The 15,032-nt window shown below is 49.7% G+C and overlaps 4 protein-coding genes across 4 annotated transcripts; 2 read left to right on the plus strand and 2 right to left on the minus strand.

Moving 5' to 3' along the window:
• Positions 1–938: 938 nt before the first annotated feature.
• Positions 939–2,712, plus strand: PV06_10090 (uncharacterized protein). Its single transcript, XM_016411592.1, has 2 exons — positions 939–1,325; positions 1,433–2,712. The coding sequence occupies exons 1-2, from the start codon at positions 1,256–1,258 to the stop codon at positions 2,191–2,193; spliced, it is 831 nt and encodes a 276-aa protein (XP_016258346.1). The 5' UTR covers positions 939–1,255; the 3' UTR covers positions 2,194–2,712.
• On the minus strand, positions 2,617–4,267 carry PV06_10091 (uncharacterized protein; the record flags this gene model as incomplete). The annotated part of the gene is made up of 3 exons (XM_016411593.1): positions 2,617–3,624; positions 3,678–3,756; positions 3,810–4,267. 3 exons carry the CDS (start codon positions 4,265–4,267, stop codon positions 2,617–2,619), a joined length of 1,545 nt encoding a protein of 514 aa, XP_016258347.1.
• A 1,218-nt stretch (positions 4,268–5,485) lies between these two features.
• PV06_10092 (uncharacterized protein) lies at positions 5,486–6,567 on the minus strand. Its single transcript, XM_016411594.1, has 3 exons — positions 6,144–6,567; positions 5,946–6,045; positions 5,486–5,849 (listed from the first exon to the last, which is right to left on the minus strand). The coding sequence occupies exons 1-3, from the start codon at positions 6,453–6,455 to the stop codon at positions 5,512–5,514; spliced, it is 750 nt and encodes a 249-aa protein (XP_016258348.1). The 5' UTR covers positions 6,456–6,567; the 3' UTR covers positions 5,486–5,511.
• Positions 6,568–9,413: 2,846 nt separating this feature from the next.
• On the plus strand, positions 9,414–14,768 carry PV06_10093 (uncharacterized protein; the record flags this gene model as incomplete). Its single annotated transcript, XM_016411595.1, has 8 exons — positions 9,414–9,646; positions 9,696–12,153; positions 12,199–12,521; positions 12,569–13,186; positions 13,243–14,017; positions 14,078–14,335; positions 14,392–14,478; positions 14,589–14,768. 8 exons carry the CDS (start codon positions 9,414–9,416, stop codon positions 14,766–14,768), a joined length of 4,932 nt encoding a protein of 1,643 aa, XP_016258349.1.
• Positions 14,769–15,032: the final 264 nt, after the last annotated feature.

A 15,032-nucleotide genomic window follows, 5' to 3' on the forward strand; every position in this document is an offset into this window, starting at 1 on the left:
AACGGCGCGGCGACCATCAACTACTTTGTGCCGACGCTGCTCAAGAGCATGGGCTACTCGGGCGTCGCGGTCCAGTGGATGACGGTCCCCGTCTGGGCCGTCGCCACGGTGTTTTTGCTCGTCGTTCCCCAGGTCGCCGACCGGACTGGGGACAGGCGGTGGACGTTGACGGCCGGGTTCACCTTGTCGTTCGTCAGCGCCATAATTTGTTTCCAGGTCCACGTCGACGTGGTCCGCTACGTCTTCCTCGCCTTCTTCATTTCCGGCCTGTACTTTACCCTGCCTTTGATCTTGACCTGGGCGTCCGAGGTCATCTCGCTGCCGGCTGAGAAGCGTGCCGTCGCCATTGCGTTCGCGTCGGCCGTGGGCAATCTTTCTGCGGTCTATGGGAGTCGATTGTGGCCCAGCGCCGATGCGCCTCAGTACTCCAAAGGGTTCACGGCTACGGCTTGCTTCACGGGGGTCGCTGCCGTCCTGGCTGGAGTGGCACCGATCCTGTTTCGGTATTTGCCCAGCTGGCCGAGTCAGGCGGAATTGGAGGTTGCGGAAAGTCAAGCCATTGAAGGTCGTCCTGGAAGGGGTCACAGTCAAGTATGATTCAGGTCGTTATTTTTTTGGGGCTCCAATTTCTTTGTACAGGTCAAAGCATAAGCTAGAAGTGAATAGCTTTGAATGAGAGTGTGGATTTTTGTCTTGAAAAAGGGAGAACACCCTCCAGCCTCCCCATATTTGTCTCCCATGTGTCTTCATCCCACATTCCACCCCCATATTTGCCCATTTCTTTTTCTCCCCCCTCCCCCCCCCGCATCGGTACGAATACGAACACGAGGATACGGGTGTGGGTGACGTTGGCCCTTTTGGAGGGGCAATAATCACGAGGCTTTGGGGGGCGGGAATTTTGTTTGTCTTACTATTTCTTATTCTTCTTTCTCCCTCCATTTCCTAATCCCTCATATTGTTTGCTATTGAAGTGAGAGGTTTTCATTTCAGGCCATTGTCCTTGAGCTTCCCTTTTTTTTACTCCGTACATGTTGGCGGAAAATCCAAAGTACCTGGAATCTTGAATTACGCATCTTAATTCTCACCTTGTTACGGCGATCTCACCACCACCTGTATCACACGAAAACGTGGACAGTAGTACTACATTGTGCGAGCAGGGCCTTGGCAATTTGGATGCTGGTCACCGCCCAAACGAACCTGGAAAACGGAACCCGAAACAAGAAAATAACAACCAAAAAAAAGGGAGTGAAGAGCAATGGCAAACATCTTCGCCTGTCTCATAGACTACCTCTTCCCAGTCCCCTTTTTTGCCTTTAGTATCTTTTGTGAGTACTCAACATTTTCATCTCCCCGCCCCTTTTTCTAGTTCCATCTTTCCATTTTGCGTAACCCGACCAAGACATCCATACTTACTTGCGTCGTCTCAAATCAGACTTCACGCTCGCATTCGTCAAGAACCCCTTTTTGCCCCTGACCAACTTTGATTCGTTCAAGGAAAAGGCCTTTGCGGGACTGTGGCTCAAGTTTGGAGCGGCCTTTTCCGACCAGACCCCGACCGAGGTTGACGAGTTGCTCGCCGGGTCCAAAGGACTGATTCTCGACGTCGGCCCGGGGTCGGGCGAACAACTCCGCCGTTTCTCCCACCCGGAGAACATTCGAACCATCTACGGAGTCGAGCCGGGAGTCACGCTGCACGACAAGTTGCGGGCCAACGCCGGCAAGGTCGGTCTGGGCGACAAGTACCGCGTCATCGGAGGGACGGCCGACCTGGATTCCATCTTGCCCACCCTGGTCAAGGACGGCGTCGTCAAGAACGACCGGCCCTCGGCGAAGGATCTGGCCGTGTTCGACGAGATTGTCTGCGTCCGTGTGCTCTGCGGCGTTCCCGACCAAGAAGCGAGCGTGGCGGATCTGTACGGCATGCTCAAACCCGGCGGACGGTTCGTCCTGTGCGAACACGTCGTCAACAATCGCTCCTGGGGGGCGAACCTGGCGCAGAAGTTCTGGATGTTGGTCGGTTGGAAGGCCCTGATGGGAGGCTGCGATCTGAGGAGGGACACCGTACAGGCGTTCCTAAAAGTCGCAAAGGAAAAGGACGGTGGTTTCGCCAAGGTCGAAATGACCCAGGTCGACCCGCATAGCATATCGACTCACGTCGTGGGTGTATTGACCAAGAAACAGAAGAAGAGATGAAACTGCAGATTGGGTCGACGTGGTATACCTTCAACACGGTATTATCGACGCTCTCGGAGAGGCCAAGAGGAGGTCAATGTGAACTGATCGTGGGGGGTTCTTGATCAAGAAGCAAAAGAAAGAGATGTTTAAACTACCTGAATCTAGGGAGGTATGTTGTCATTGTCATCGTCGTTGCAATTATGAAAACGGTATCATTCCAAAGAGAAGGTGAAAAATGAAAAAATATGCCGTTATACGTCCTCCATGCTAAATTAAATGGCCGTCTGGTTGCGGAGAAGAGGAATGTGGGAAAAAAACCCTTGACACCTGATGAAATCAAATCGTATCTGCATCACAGTCCGCAGTCGTTTCATATGTTTAACTCCATCGAGCAGCCTTTCGATGATCCAATTCGACGACATGCACGACATGCACACATGGTCAATTCTCTTCCGTGTTGGATTCGGTTCCACTGTCTTCATCATCATCACTCTCACCGTCAGAACTAGAATCCTCAGACTCTGATCCGGTGATGGGTACTGCTGGTTGTCCTTCGATCGGTTTGGTTTCTCCCTTGACTGCTTGTACGACAGTAGGTACTTGTTCGGGTTCGGTCGTTGCTACATCTTGTGCTGTCGGGGGTTGCACATTTTCCGCCGTAGCCTCTGCCTCTGCCTCCGATGCTTTTGCCGTCACCGCTGCTGCTGCTGCCACTGTAGAAGATTCCACCTCTGGCACAGTAACCCTATCGACACAAACAGTATCAGACTCTTCAATCATGGCCTGTGACTTTTGAAAAACGACTCCAGGAAACGCCGTGGTGAAAGCAGGCCTCCTCGACCTATCAATGGCACACACGCGAGGAAAGACGACAGCCATGACGGGGTTCACTTCGAATGCACTCGAATTGACAGTCTCCAGGACGACGGTGTTGTTGTCCATCAAGTGTAAGGTCAACCATTCACGACCGGCTCGACCGGGTTCCGTACTGACCTCGAAATGGCTCTCGTAGCGCTGCAGGGGTTCCCAGGCCGTGACGACGTCACACAGAATGTCGGCCAACCTGGCCTTGACCTTTTCGCACAACGCTTCTGACAACAAACTCTGGATAGGCCGAACGGCGCCACTCACGGCATTCTCGACGCGAAAGGCCTTGACCTTTTCGACTTCGTCCTTGAAGTCTTCGCTTCCGGACATGAACAGGAAGAGACTCCGCACTTGACTCTTCTTCTTCGTGTCGGTCATCTTGTGGAGGATGAATCGAAGTTCGTCGTCGTCCTCGAAGAGATAGTTGGGCGTGAGAATATACTCTTCGAGGGATTTGGCAAGAAGAGCCATGACGAGCATTGTTCGGGATCGTTTGTTGGACGATTCAACCGGGAATGCACTGAAGCCGGGCATTTTGTCTTCCAGTTCGGACCAGTTGACAATACTCCAGTCTGATAGTGACTATTCTTAGTCAGCATGAATCATACGAGTCGACAGGTATTGGCAGAACCTACCTCTTTCACGTCATCCTCTTCAATCACACTGTGGACAGCATTGAAGCAAGTCTCCCATATATCTTTGATCTTCTGGAACCTATTGGATATCAGCATGTGTGACTTCTGGTGATGGAGCGTGCATCCACCCACGTCAAATCCGGGTCATCTTCTGTGAGTTCTTGATTGTGTACGGCGGGAACGTCTCGAGAACTTTCAGCAAGGTCCCCAGCCGACTCTATCGCTTTTAGGGCTTCTCTGATTCTCTTGAGCTCGGCCCTGAGTTTAAAGATTTCTTCATCTCTCTGAGCCACTTCATCACGATGAATGTTGAGGAATGTCTTTGCCGCTTGCTCAAAGGTTGTATCGGCGCTCGTGTGTAGCACGTGCGCATCCTGTGCTACCAAGGTGCCCTCTCTCTCCGTCGTAGCCAGTGTAGCATCGTCTGACTTTTCCTCTACTGGTTCTGCCTCTGTCTCTTTCTCATTTTCTTTTGTAGCGACATTGTCATCGCCTGTGTCCGGGCTCTGTTCCGCCGAGGAACTCTCGGTCTGCTCGGTGGTATGAGCCTCAGGTTCGATAGCTGCCTCAACAGTCGCGGTTTCAGACATGATTGATGCACTTCGTCAATATGACTGACGATAGACCTCTTCGCCTCTAGTATCGTTAGAGAAAAGATGGTCAGTCTTCTGGAATCCTGGGAGGGAAGAGGGAGATGGTGCTCCAGATATGGGAGAAAGCTCGGACGACTGAACAACTAAATCCGAAGAGACAGTTTAGTCTGTCGAGCAGTGACGAGCGGCAAAGTTGATCATCAGAAGAATATGATCCTCTGACCAAGAGTAATCACCACCCACACCTTCTAGCCAGGCTCATCCTTTAGAGCGTGTATTCGTCCATGGTAGATTGAACTTGGGCATCTTTAAACGAATCGCCGAAACGATACCCCCAAGTACCACGTCAATTAGCATCGGCATAAAGATAGCCAGGAGGTGTTCCAACTGCTCAACGAGCACATGATAAAACCTTTGTCCAGTCAGAGCTCAAAAAGACACTCTCCATCGTCAAAGTAGTCGCTCAAAGTCTGCATTAGATCGACTGAGAGTCCCCATGGGTAGCTCTCCAGTACGACCAGATATCAATCGGCATGGCGATTTCAAGTGGCATGGACAGCAAAACAATTCTGGTCTCGTCCTTGGTTCTTTTCATGATTGCATTCGCTTGTGCTGCGATGTCGACTGAACACCCGCTCCGTGTCCGTCTCTCATTGGCCACATGCTTCAGGGGTTTATGCAACCCGCCTCACTATCAAGAATCCAAAGAACATCTTTGCATTGCAAGTTAGGCACAAATCCCCAAGATAGTCTCCTGATTGATGCGGAATAGACGGATCAAGAGTTCAATGCTTCTAAGCGAACAAGCTCGTGGAACAGGTGTTCACTGAGTACATTGCCAGAGAGTAAGCTGCAGCAGGGGGGTCTTCACTAGAGTATAGAATGGTGTGATGAAAACCATAATGTTGAGAAGGCATTAGTGTAGATTGTATGAGCCCAGTCTTGCAAATTCTGTGTTCGACATATGGTCGCGGATAAAGCCTGCCGTTTCGCATGCGATGTAACATCACGAATTGGCTCGCGTTGCGTAGACACCTAAGTAGACCATCTTGAGTTGTTCTTTTATCCTGAAGTTGTTCTATTGAGATATGTTTGTTTGCAAAATGCAGTTTCAGTAATTCAACAAACAGGACAAACCTGTAGTGAGCATACTGTGAATGATCGTGATCGAGAGAGCCCATTGGTTGTTGATGCACCGTTCCAATATGGCGGGGTGCGATGGCTGACCGGAATTCTTGGAGCTAGACTTTCCAAACGCATTTCCTAGACTCGGAATTCCCCATAGAACGTTGGTCTTGGTCGACACTGGCTTCCCGTGTCCCAGCAGAACTTCTTTCCCACTCCTCTCTGATACATCGCCTCATATCCTCTACAAGCACAGCAGAGTCTTCGTAATCCAGATCGTCTCGTGGTCCACGACCGAACAAGACCCTCGTGCGATTGAACCCTGTTGGCTGAGCATTCGCAGGGTACTGAGTTTTCGCCATCGGCGTTGATCTTTTAGGAGTAACGTAGTTCAAAGGTGGCCGTGGCACAATGTGGAAGTGCACATGTGGGACAACCTGTGCAGCTCCGGGACCTGTGAGGAGACATGAGAACGTGCCACGATACATAGAAAACTTGATCTACGATTGGGCCACGGTTGACCTGAGGAACCAGGACTATTCGGACCTACCATTGTTTTGCACAACGTTGTAGTCGACCTGTTGATGGGGGATGTTTGGCATGACAGCTTTCATGATGGCTCTGCTAAGAAGAGGTAGAACTCGTCCAATCTGGAGATTGTTAGCATGGAATGTTCAACAGACGCGGGCAGATATGATCCAAGGCTCGACCCCATGTCGAGTCGGTAATCCTGAGATCCCAGACATACCTCAGCACCCTCATCCGGGCTCAAATCTCCGACTTTGATACGGTGTTTACGAGGTGCAACAAGTACATGACCTCGGGTTAGAGGCATGATATCTAGAAAAGCAATGATATGCTCTGACGAGTAGAGCACAAATGATGGCGGATCGAGTTGCTCGGGATTCAGTCCTGGATTGCCCTCGGCCGCGGAAGGCGAGGTCGGGTTGTATGTGCGTGCTATAACACAGAAAGGGCAGCGCGGAGAGAAGTCATGGTCGGCATGAGGTCTGGAATGATGTGACGTCTCAGGGACGAGTTGGGCGAATTCATCAGCCATCTTGTAATGTCAGAAGGTGCCCGGCACTGTATGAGCCTCCGTGGTCTATGGTAAAGAAAAAGAGGTCTAATAATAAAGAATTAAAGGAAAAAGAGCCATTCGCAAAACGCTGTTGATGTGTTTGAAGGATTGAAGGAAAAGCAAACAGCAGCCATCGTTGCACAATGTGATGGTGGTGGAACTTGCTGCTTTTGCAGTGAGGAGTAACAAGGCTGGACAAGGCTGTCTTTGCTGAGGCTGTGCGATTACCCGTCAATCTGCCCTGGGGCCTGTTCAACTACCAAAAGTCGTAAATCTGGTGCTTTGGACTAGTGAGGACTTTTGATCATTCATTTTGACCAAAGTGCCTTGATCCTTGTCAAAGCTAGGCAAAATTCCTCTTGATGTTGTCAAACTGTATGTTGTTTGGTCTATCGGCCGATAGATAAACTGCACGGCCGAGAGATGTAAATAACTATCTCTCCCCGAAGCTCGTCTAAACATGAGCATTTCATGATGGCATCACATTCAGTTCAAATTCTGTTGGTGTCTCCTTTATCAATAGGTGCAGTTATATAAACTCAATTAAAGATGTGTCTTGCAGTAATGCATATAGGTCCTATGTCCCACCGTCTCGAGTGGTTGGATCCTTGCCAAACGCCCCTTATCCCATGGGCCTTCTAGTAGTCACACCTTTCGACCACATTGGAATATAGTCTCCCACAATCACGAGATGACCCAAAGTACAGTTCAGAAGAACATAGTCATACTCGGTGGCTCCTATGGTGGCGTTTCCATCGCTCATTATCTCCTAAAGCATGTCTTCCCAAACCTCCCAGACTCCGCGTCTTATCAAATCGTTCTGGTCAGCACCTCCGATGAAGTCATGTGTCGACCTGCTTGTCCTCGAGCCATGATATCGGATGATCTATTGCCTCAGGAGAAGCTTTTTGTCAACATTCCCAAATTGTTCGCTCATTACCCCAAGAACAGTTTTCGCTTCGTCCATGGTACAGCCGCTAAACTTGACCATACAGCGCGGAACGCGACCGTTGAACGTCGAAGTGGAGAGTTGGAGACAATTCAGTTTCACTCTCTTGTCATTGCCACTGGAGCATCTACTCGATCACCGCTTCTAGGACTCAACCAAGACGTCGATTTCCTGCGCAAAAGCTGGGCGGCATTCCGCGAAGCATTAAAGGCTGCCAAAACGGTTGTAATTGCCGGTGGTGGTCCATCGGGAATTGAAATAGCAGGCGAACTTGGACAATACCTCAACGGACGTGCTGGATGGTTCCACTCAACCTTGACAGACCCAAAGGTCCAGATTACCGTGGTGACGGCCGGGTCTGATATCTTGCCAGTGCTTCGACCAGCGATTGCCAAACAAGCTGAGGAATATCTCGCAAGAGTCGGAGTACGAGTCATCAGGAACTCACGCGTCAAGCGTGTCGAGCCCGAGGAAGCAGGGACTGAGGATGTATCCTCCCAGGCGACAGTAATACTCGAGGCCGGGGAAATATTGAAAGCAGACCTTTACATCCCAGCCATTGGCACCATTCCAAACACCGGTTTCCTAGACAAATCTCTTCTCAGGTCAGATGGCAGAGTCGACACCAACGCGTCAACATTGCGTGTTGATAGAGCCGGCCCGCGAATCTATGCTATTGGCGATGTATCCTCGAGCGCAAGGCCGGCCGTCCACAACGTCCTCAGCGCTGTTCCTGTACTCGCCACGAATATCGAGCGGGATCTACTAAATGCTGATGGAAACCAAACAAGCACTGTTGGCGAGGATCGGAAGTTCGAGGAGGATAAACGCGAGACCCAGTTGGTACCCATAGGCCAGAGCAAAGGTGTTGGGGCTGCGATGGGTTACAGATTACCCAGCTTCATGGTTTGGCTCATTAAAGGCCGTGACTATTGGTTATGGACCACAGGCAACCTCTGGAGTGGCAAGCAATGGGCGAGGAAGTCTTAGGACTCGAGGGCCTAGTCTGGCCGCTTGTAAATCGGCTATACTTGCCTCTCGGCTTGAATCTGTGCCTGAGGGCGTCTCGGACCCTGGCAGGCCTTGACGAGGTCCGAGGACAAACCATATGTAACTATGACCAGAGCTTCATCCTCACCTCGTTCATGTAAGGAGTCTTCTCTACATCCATGCTGTCTCACGGAACGAGCACCCAAGACCCAGGAACGAGACGGAGTACAACATATCCAACTCAGCGAAGTGAAGCAGCCTAAGGAAAGGTGGCATAAACTCTACCCTGCAGCTTCCCAGTGACACGCTATCCAACACTGCTTGTATCGTCGCCTGTGATTATGGTGTGAAGTACGCATTCATCCCAAGCTTCGAAATACGGCGTTTGACCAGTGAACCGTGCCTAATGCGCTGCTAAAACAACTAATGCACATCCCTGCAGGCATTGCGCTTCGTGAAACGGACCCCAACACGCTCGGCATAGTGAGCCGATATGCACGAACTGTCTCTACCGAGTTTCGTCACGGCGGCATCTACTCCATACAATCGACCTCAGACGAAGCTTCACTCTCGTTGCCGATAGGTTCAAATCACCTCGATGTTGATTTCTGATTGTTCTCATGCCCTGCATCAGCGTATCCTGCATCAAGATTCGAGACATTTTCGTTCTCGCAGTCGCATTCTCATGCTATCTAGATGTTAGCTCATCAAGGTCGGACGACAAGGGAACCAACTTCAAACACGACCAAGGCCCACTTGTGAAAGCGACAGGAGACATGGCAGCGCCTAATGCTAGGGTACTATCTACCGTAGGTAGCATTTGCAACCCTGATGAGGGCGTCTCGCTACACGCCATGACAGGACATACGTCCCTTTTGCTCATTCTACCTGCGATGGCTACTTTAGGGTTCCTTCGCGTTCCGCCTCCTTGACAAGTTGCTTTGTCTTCTTGACATCTGCAATTTACACTTGAGAGGAGAATTAGCATCGCCACCAACATGATTGATCCAGAGCTTTCAGATTTCTACGAGAACTTGTACGATAGCCCATTGACTGAGCCGAAGGACGAACAGGATGTCAAGAATATCCTCGCTTGCATTAGAGCCGGGCATGGAGATCTCGATGATGAAGATGATGATCAACTACGAAAGGCGGGCTCGGAACTTTTCCGGAAGAAGATCACTATGATGGCAACCAAGTCACGCAAGGTTTTGGCTCAGTTCACCAAGATGTAGGTGATTCTTCAGGCAGAGATGCATCTTTCTCATTGTCACTTTCAGGATCTCCAACCAGCTCTACGACTACCCTTTCAGATTCTTTTATGAGCTCCTCCAGAATGCAGACGACGCCCGATACTCTCGACATGATGATATACCCACCATTAGTTTTACTGTCTCTCAAACAGAGCTCATCGTCGACCTCAACGAAGACGGCTTCTCCTTGTCGGATGTGTTGGCAATCTGTAGCACTGGTGAAAGCTCCAAGACACTTGATCAAAACTCCACTGGAGAAAAGGGGTTTGGCTTCAAATCTGTCTTTGGAGTGGCAGACCAGGTGCACATTACCTCTGGAGTGTGGTCTTTTCGCTTCAAGCATCAACGGAACGAGGAAGGAATCGGCATGATTCAGCCTTTATGGGAACCTGGGGAGCAATTGCCAGACAATGTTCGCACCCGCTTTCGACTTCGACTTTCGTTCAGCGAGAATGACGGACTGGAAACTCTTGGCGCCCAGTTGAGATCTTTACACCCAAGTATCGTCTTCGGTTTGCGCAAGATAAAGAAGCTATCCGTTCGCTTCGAGAATGCTGAAGCTACGAACGGGATGATCTCTTTTGAGAAGTCTATCGATGCGGAGCAAAGTATTATGACGATCGTTTCTCGAGAGGGTGCAAAAGCCACTGAGTACTTTTACCGAGTCCTCGCCAGCAAAGCATCGAACATGCCTCGCAACGCTGAGCGTTCCCAGACAACCTCTAATGTCACAATCGGTCTGCCAATCTCGTCCCCAAATGATGGCTCCCCACTCCTCGAATCATCAGGTCAATATGTCTTTGCGTTTCTGCCTATTATGCAGATAAAAGAGCTCCCTTTTTTGATAAATGCAGACTTCATCCTGACTGGCAGTAGGCAGGCCATTTCGGATAACGCTTGGAACAAAGCGTTAAGGAACGAGATTGCGGCCCTATTCTGCACATTTGCAGAAAGACTGGTTCTTGAAAGAAGTAACCTTTCTTATGAGTGGCTTGCTTATATTCCGCTTCAAGCTATGGTCGGATTTTTCCAGCCTCTACTGGCTTTAGTACTGCAGAAACTGAGGGAGAACGAGCTGTTCTTTTCGGAGTTCGAAACCTTGCGCAAACCGAAACAACTTCGCATATTGACTCCCGATTTTACTCATCAGTCCGAGCCCCTCCTGCCAGGAACTGGGCTACCCTGGTGCTTTTTGTCAAATACATACAAAGTAGCATATTATCCAGCGCTGCTTGAGGTTGGGATTGCGAGGCTGAACTTCGAAGAGGCTTTGGACCTTATTGAAGGTGACGTCGAAAGTCGTCACTCAAGTTTTCATTCCCGATCACTGGACGATTCGTGGCATGACACGTTTGCATTATTTATCAAACATGGGCTGGCCCTTAGCAATATAAGATACAAGAAACGGATCTACGACTTGCCTCTCATTCCTGTCCGGGTTGGTGGGGCACTGGAATGGCACCGGCCTGGATCAGACATTTTCCTCCCACACGCGGTTGACGAAGGCACTGGTTCTGAATGTATCCGTATCCTGATTCCCACGGACATTGAACTTGTGGTCCTGCAACCGGACGCAGCTACTGCACCAAAACGACGTGAGGTATACCTAACCCTAGGAGTTCGACATGGCAGTTCTTTTGAGATCTGCTCTGCTATCACCAGGAAAATGACAAAGTCAGGCACAAGGAAAATGTTTGACATACTGCGTTCGTCGGAACTTCTTTTTTGGTTTTCTAACCAGGACTTCAATGTTAAAGACAAAGTCCAGGCCGCAACCTCTGGCGGCATTTATAGCACTTCAAATCTGTTGTTTATGCGTTCAAGTCAACCATATCATGCAGAATGTCTGGTATGCCTCAATGAGAATCCAGACTATGGCAGGCACTTTTTGAACGAAATCTATCAGTCTTCCCAGGTCGCAACCAGATCACGTGGCGGCAAAACCTGGGAACAGTGGCTGGTTGAAGTTGCTGGTGTACGATGGTATCCACCTCTTCAGGACGTCTCAAACCGCGAGAAGCTACACTGGGTACTCGAGGTTGTTCATGGCCGGGATTCAATCCTATTCTTGTCTGTGATCCAAGCTTATTGGGCGAAAGAGTACAGCAGTTCGTGTCGGTTTAACTCTAAGCTGAACGAAGTGCTGCAAAAGTGCCAAGTGCTCTGCCAACATGGCGGAACTGAACAGCTTTCAAAATGCTGGTTTCCAAGTGAGACAATTCTGTCTGTGGCGCGGAGATATGGCGTTGAAAAACAACTGCCGATTCTATCATTGCCCGACGCTGCGCAGGAACATCTGATCTCCGACTGGCCAGCCTTAAGAGATTTGGGTATATGTTACAGGCTTGATTTGTGGTTCTATCGCCAAGCGATTTCACTGCTCTCTGCAACAAGACAGCGGCCGAAGATCGACTCAGTGACAATGGGATGGCTCTACAAGAATATGGCTGATCTGGTGACTTTGGAGGATCGAAAGGCTATTCAGGTTAGTGATATTTTCTAGGCTGATGCACTTGCTGACAGCCTCCAGGGCTCTTTCAAGAACAGCCCTCTCATTTGGGACTCAAGTAGTAACCTCTGGCGAACCATCGACCAGTGTGTGTGGGAAAGTCAAATTGAACTCCATCGGAGATTTGTGATAACTTCGGTATATGATAAGAGCGTTGTTTCAGGCTTATTTGAGACACATCTCCAAGTCCCAAGTGTCTCAATCGAATGTTTGATCGAGGAGCTTGAGTACCTCAGGGATTCACGGGGCCCTGGGGTTGATGCGGAGCTGCAAACTACGGTTATGAAAGTGTACAAATATCTTGCCAATATGACTGTCACTGTGGAACAGAGGCAGGATATCAGGTTGGTCGACTTGGCTGTGAAGAGTATGCATGTGCTAAAATCTGCAGGCGGTATTTCAAGGAGAAGAAACTCATACTTGATCTTCGTAGCAATGACTGGTTGCAATCGACCTCTTGCGTCTGGCACTCTACCATGGACGTCGGCAACCTTGTTCCAGTTGCCGCAACGTATTCAGAGTTGCAAGACTTCTTTGTACGAGTCCTTGCGATCGAGACCATTACTCCAACGTTCATGATGAAACAGCTCGCCACAGCTGCTAAAAGTAAGACAAAGTCGGCCAACAATATCAAAAGGCTTATGTTGGCTGTATCAGAATTGCTGGATATGAGCAGCAACGGTTCACAATTCAGGCACAGCATGGAAGTACTCGATGAATGCGCTTACTTGCCTTGTAGATCAACCACCGGAGGTATCGAATTCCGCTCCAAGTCACAATCGTTCTTCATTGTTGACAATGAAGCCTATGCCAATGAGTTCGGAGATCAGCTGGTCATGCTTGACTTCAACTATGAACAAGTGAATTCTATACACAAGCTGATTCGACTGCTTGGTCTAGACGACCATTATCTCGCACGACATGTACAATCGGAAACCTCGGCCCGCGTTTCGACACCGAGTGATACCCTCACTGCTCAGTTTCATGAATGTGCCTATCCTATTTCATGGTAATGATCCGACCCCCTCTCGTGATCGGAATAGAAGCTGACCCTTGCTGCTTCAGTTGCGCCATATCGCACCGGAGTGCGCTATTCTCAAATCAGAGCAGACTCCTGTATGACGCTCTGGCAAATACGACCATTCACACCTCCTCCGAGATGTTTACCTACCTCGTCGTCACGCAAGACGAGCATCCAGTCAAGGTTCCCACTTCCAGACCTTCTCTGATCTCAAAACATGAACACAATAAGCTTGAAATCACCCTTCCGTCTGAAGAAAGAGCAACCAGGCAGTGCATGCGCTCGCAACTCCCAGGCTATATCGCCACAGAGCTCCTTGACATCTTTGACTCTAGGGCGGAGAAGCAAATATATAGAATCCTCAACGAGCTTGGGACTGGCACAGATGACATCCTCTTCGAGGAAGGAATCTCGCGAGTGTCATGGCTGCCAGAAACACGGCGTCCAGCACCTACCCCACCAGTTATAGCTGTACCACCCCCAGACTTGGCCGAAGACGAAACAACCCTTCCCACTAGTCCTATTCAAATCCAAACATACCATCGGCAAGCCTATCGAGCTCTTCCCGTAGATATCAGGCATGAGGTCGATGCGCCAGATTACTGGAAGGTGATCGAGCATGTCCACAAACAAGCATCGAAGATTGGAGACAGACTTCACGGGCGCAGTTACGAGGCTGCAGACTTGAACGATTTGGCCGCAGATTTCGCTGGCCTTGTGCTTGACCACACCGTATTCGACCCGGACGACTACCCCGACCTATTTGGGAATGATGTGTGGCTCAGTAAATTCAGATTGGGCGCGGCGGGTGAGCTTTTTGTGAGCCAAACAACATGCCCTCCTCAGTCACAGCCCACATTTGTTAACCTAGATATACAGGTATATGAAGTGTTCAAATACATGCTGGGCGATAACTTCGGACTGGAAAACTGGCAAAGCAACATTCGATACCTCGTACAAGCACATGAATCCTACCGACACGTCACTCGGCGGAGTGAACCAGAAACGGCCGATATTGTGTTTTGCGACCATGACGCCGCTCTCGAAGTCCACTTAACAATTTTACAGAACATGTTGATTGATGAACTGCAGGAATCTTTGCCTTGGACCTGCTTTTTGTCACCGAATTCATCGCAGGTAATTTTACTCAGTGGGTGCCCTTTGATGCCGTGTACGCTGACCCAGGCCTCAAGACACGAGTGGAATGGCTCTTCGAGGTCAAGACCACCCTTGGACCATGTGAAACTGAGTTTTACATGAGCCAGAATCAATATAACCTGGTGAGTGAGGCCCCCCGGAATACTGCAGCCAATACATATGCTGTTGTTACCAGCGCTTTACCGCTTCACAAGAACATTACGGACTGACTGACTGACTGCCGTTTACATAGATGAGAGAGCTTGGAACCCAAGAAAATGGCGAGAGAAAAAGGGTCTACTGTATAGTTCGGGTGTACAACTTGCTTAGCGATAAGATTGGGATCAGACTCTACGTTGATCCATGGCGATTCAGGGAGAGTCGACTGGAATTCGGTACGACTGAAAAGTGGAAAGTGAAGCCCATAGGTTGAACTTGACGGCGATTTCTGGAAAAAGCACAAGGTTCCAGCTACTCGGTCGATGGTGGTGTAGTATTTTTATGTATCATAGTTGAATTCTGGGGCTGTGTGTAGAGCAGCTCATTTGTGTTGAGTTCAATATACTCTGATTGGCTTTTGAAGTGCACGAACAAGCGACACCAACGTGGCAGCCTCTCGTCCATCCAAGTAAACCGACTCGCTTAATGTAGTCACAACCCAGCCAGACTTCGCCTTGGACCCTATCTCAAACCCAAG

The sequence above is a fragment of the Exophiala oligosperma genome (assembly GCF_000835515.1).
Source record: "Exophiala oligosperma strain CBS 72588 unplaced genomic scaffold supercont1.11, whole genome shotgun sequence".
Taxonomy (NCBI): domain Eukaryota; kingdom Fungi; phylum Ascomycota; class Eurotiomycetes; order Chaetothyriales; family Herpotrichiellaceae; genus Exophiala; species Exophiala oligosperma.